The following is a 3110-nucleotide window of genomic DNA, read 5'->3' as shown; positions in this document are numbered from 1 at the left end:
GAGCCATACCCTTGTTGAGAGCCGCCTGCTTCTCTGCATCCTGCTCCTGCCGGCCCTGCAGGAGCCCCTCGCCCGGGGGGCCGGGGGGGCTGGGTCGCTGCACCTCCTTCTTGCTCTGCTCGAAGCCTGGTTTGGGCTGTGGGAGGGAAGCAGGGCCCTGATGAGCCCCCCTGTCCTGTCTGGGGGCCACGCTCTGCCTGGGGACACCCCCTGCTCTCCACAGCCACGGACCACGGACATGCTCCTGGCAGTGGATGGACACACAGACACCAGCCACAGGCCAGGCTTCTCCACAGGAAAAGCTCCCTGAAAGGCTGATGATCCCACCACGGCACCCAGGAGCTCTAGGACAGGGACACCCTGGCTCTGTGCTGGGCTCCAGCCAGACCCTGTGCCTGCGGGAAGGGGGGTGGTCCCACAGGGGCAGGAGTTGGGACAGGCATGAGAGTGAGCCAAGGGCCATTTCTGGGGTCCTTTCCCACCTCGTGTCCCATGGGAACAGCCTGCCTGGAGCCCAGGAATTGTTGGTGTGAGGGAGGGCTGTGGCAATGGGCCAAGCAGCCCAGGGTGCCCCCTCAATGGACACAGAGAACCCAGACACCCCTTACACCCCATGGATCCACGTGCAACCGCCCTTGTGCCACCCACAGCTGCTGGAAGTGCCACCTGTGTTGGCAGTGTGACCCTTCCCAGCTCTGCTTTGCAGTGCCAGCCCCCTGGGACACACATCCCAGCCCCCAGCTGCAGGGACACCAGCGGCTCCTGGTGTCCACACCTGGCCCCTTCCCCTGGCACGAGCACGGCCGAGGCAGCAGCAGCAATTCCCACATCCAGGTTTGCCCTGGTGGGCAGGAGCCGGGGGTTCACCCCCACGGGCAGAGCCCGCCAGCACCACACAGGGAGCGGTGCCACGGAAGGACAGCGAGAGAGGTGAGGGCAGAGGAAAGCAGAGAGGGTGATGCCAAGGGCTGTGGCAGCCTTGGGGGCTGCCCAGGAGGGGACAATCCGTGTCCTGAGCGAGCACAGTGGGCGCTGGGGACCTGGTGGGGACACGAGGGCCATGGGGGGGCTGCTGAGGGGACGGCAGGTAGAGCCACGTGCTGCTGTCCCCACGCCAAGTGCCACCTCCATGCCGTCCCTGCGGGCTCGGGGTGGGCAGCTCCGTGTCCTGCCTCATGCCAGCCCCTGCCACGCCTCGGGGAGGAGGAGCACGGGGTGGCAGCTGCCCTGGGTTCGGTACCTGTCCCCGCTTGGCCTCTGCCCCGCCGTGCTGCCAGGAAGGGGACGTGGGGTACGGCCAGAGGCGGCTCTCGCTGGGCAGCGGAGGGACGGCCGGAGGAGACTCCAGGGGGACGTAGGACTTGGGGAGGGGAGGTCGAGGCGGGCCTGGTTCCTGGGGCGGAGCGTGAGGGGGGAGAGCAGAGAAGGAAGAGAGAGTTAGAGAGAGGCCAAGAGACAACACACAGTGGAATTGCCGAGCCAAGGAGGGCAGGAGGGAGAGCGGCGGCTCCGGAGTGTCTTTGTGTCCCTGGGCAGAGGGGGACAGGGCATCCCACCCCACTGCTGAGGGGGACACTGCATCCCACCATCTGTGTGGCCCAAACGGTGCCCCCAGGCAGAGCCACGAGGAGAGGCATCTGTGCTCTGTGCCTGGTGCCCAGCATCCCCCAATCCCACCCCAAATTCCCCCACTCACTCACCTCGCCAGGTCCGGGCTTGGTGGGCGAGCCCTGGGAGCCAGAGATGAGGGAGAAGGGGCTGAGGGGGCTGGTGAGGCTGGCAGAGCTCAGGGGGCTGGCAGGGCTGTTGGAGCTGTACGTCCCCGAGGGGCCCAGGGCCACTGTGGAGAGGAGCAGGAATAAGATAATAATGAGATGATTATAATAAGGTAATAATATGATAATAATAAGGGCCACCATGTCCCCGAGCAGGAGCTGCTGTCTGCCCAGAGTCACCAGGGACACTCCACGACATGGCACACTGGGGTCTTGGCTGGGCAGGGACAGAGCCCACTCACCTCTGTGCTTGGCAGTGTCGGTGCCACGGGACGGGTTGTTCTTCCTCAGCCCCTCCATCACGTCCTGGATCCGCCAGATCTCCTTCTGGATCTGCCGGTTGAGCATTTCGTTCTGGACGGGGAGGAAAGGCAGAGGTCAGAGCAGGACACGAGGGCTGAGGGAACTGGGGGGAGGTCCACCCCCCTGGGGGGACCCCAGGGATGTCAGGGGGACCCACTCACCTGGATGTCCAGGTTCAGCTGCTCCCACAGGTCGTCGTGCAGGGTGGACACCTCGCTCTCCAGGCTCTCGTACTCGGCGGTGCTGTTTGCCAAGGCCTGGGGGGAAGGTGGGTCAGGGGGGTCCTTGGCAGGTTCCTCCCCTGGTTGGAAGCAGCTCTGGACCACCCGGGAAAGCAGGAGGAGGCTGCACCCAACACAGCCCCCCGAGCTGGGGAGGGGTGGCAGAAGAGGGGACAAGCTCTGAGGTGCCCGTGGGAGCACCCGGTGCCAACAGGCAGGGACAGGGACAGAACCAGTGGCTGGATGGCACCTCCAGGGCTAATTTGCTTTGTGCCCCGTGAGGGATTTTGGCTCCTCTGGCCCCCAGCCAGTTCAGGGGAATTCCCTTTTTGTTTTCTTTCCAGGAAGGGAGAGAAGGGACACAGTGGGAGCTGTGAAGGTCCCCAGGAAGAGGGAGGGGCCCGTTACCGTGCTGGCCTGAGACAGCTCCACACGGATGTTGATGAGCTGGTTCTGGAGCGACTCCTTCTTGTGCAGCAGCTTCTCTGGGTAGGCAGGTTGGCTCCCAAACATCTCCAGCTCCTGGTGCGTCCCCATCAGGGCACTCTCCAGGCTCTCCTGGATGGAATGGGAGGGAGACAGAGCTGTGAGAGCCTGGCTGGTGCAGGAGCTCTGATCCCCCTCCTGAACAGGGCACAAACACCCAGGGAATCCTGGGGGTGTGCATGGCCAGAGCACTTCCCTCACCTCAGAAACATCCCCACTGAGTTGCCCCCAAGGGAGCAGGACATTTGAGGACATTTGCCCAGAGAAGCTGTGGCTGCCCCATCCCTGGAAGTGTCCCAGGCCAGGTTGGACAGGGCTTGGAGCA

General features: G+C 64.5%; 1 protein-coding gene across 1 annotated transcript in view; it reads right to left on the bottom strand.

The window, feature by feature from the left end:
- PLEKHA6 (pleckstrin homology domain containing A6) overlaps nucleotides 1-3110 on the bottom strand; it is a 46840-nt gene that overhangs the window by 3244 nt on the left and 40486 nt on the right. Inside the window, 7 exon segments of the mRNA XM_029962498.1 lie at nucleotides 10-136; nucleotides 1241-1393; nucleotides 1701-1840; nucleotides 2018-2129; nucleotides 2240-2335; nucleotides 2708-2857; nucleotides 2987-3002. Of these exon segments, the coding sequence (XP_029818358.1) occupies nucleotides 10-136; nucleotides 1241-1393; nucleotides 1701-1840; nucleotides 2018-2129; nucleotides 2240-2335; nucleotides 2708-2857; nucleotides 2987-3002 (794 nt within the window).

The sequence above is a fragment of the Manacus vitellinus genome, unplaced genomic scaffold, assembly GCF_001715985.3.
Source record: "Manacus vitellinus isolate BGI_N305 unplaced genomic scaffold, ASM171598v3 scaffold_47_pilon, whole genome shotgun sequence".
NCBI classification, from domain to species: domain Eukaryota; kingdom Metazoa; phylum Chordata; class Aves; order Passeriformes; family Pipridae; genus Manacus; species Manacus vitellinus.
Note: the sequence above shows the minus strand (reverse complement) of the source record. Positions and strands in the feature narration are given on the sequence as shown.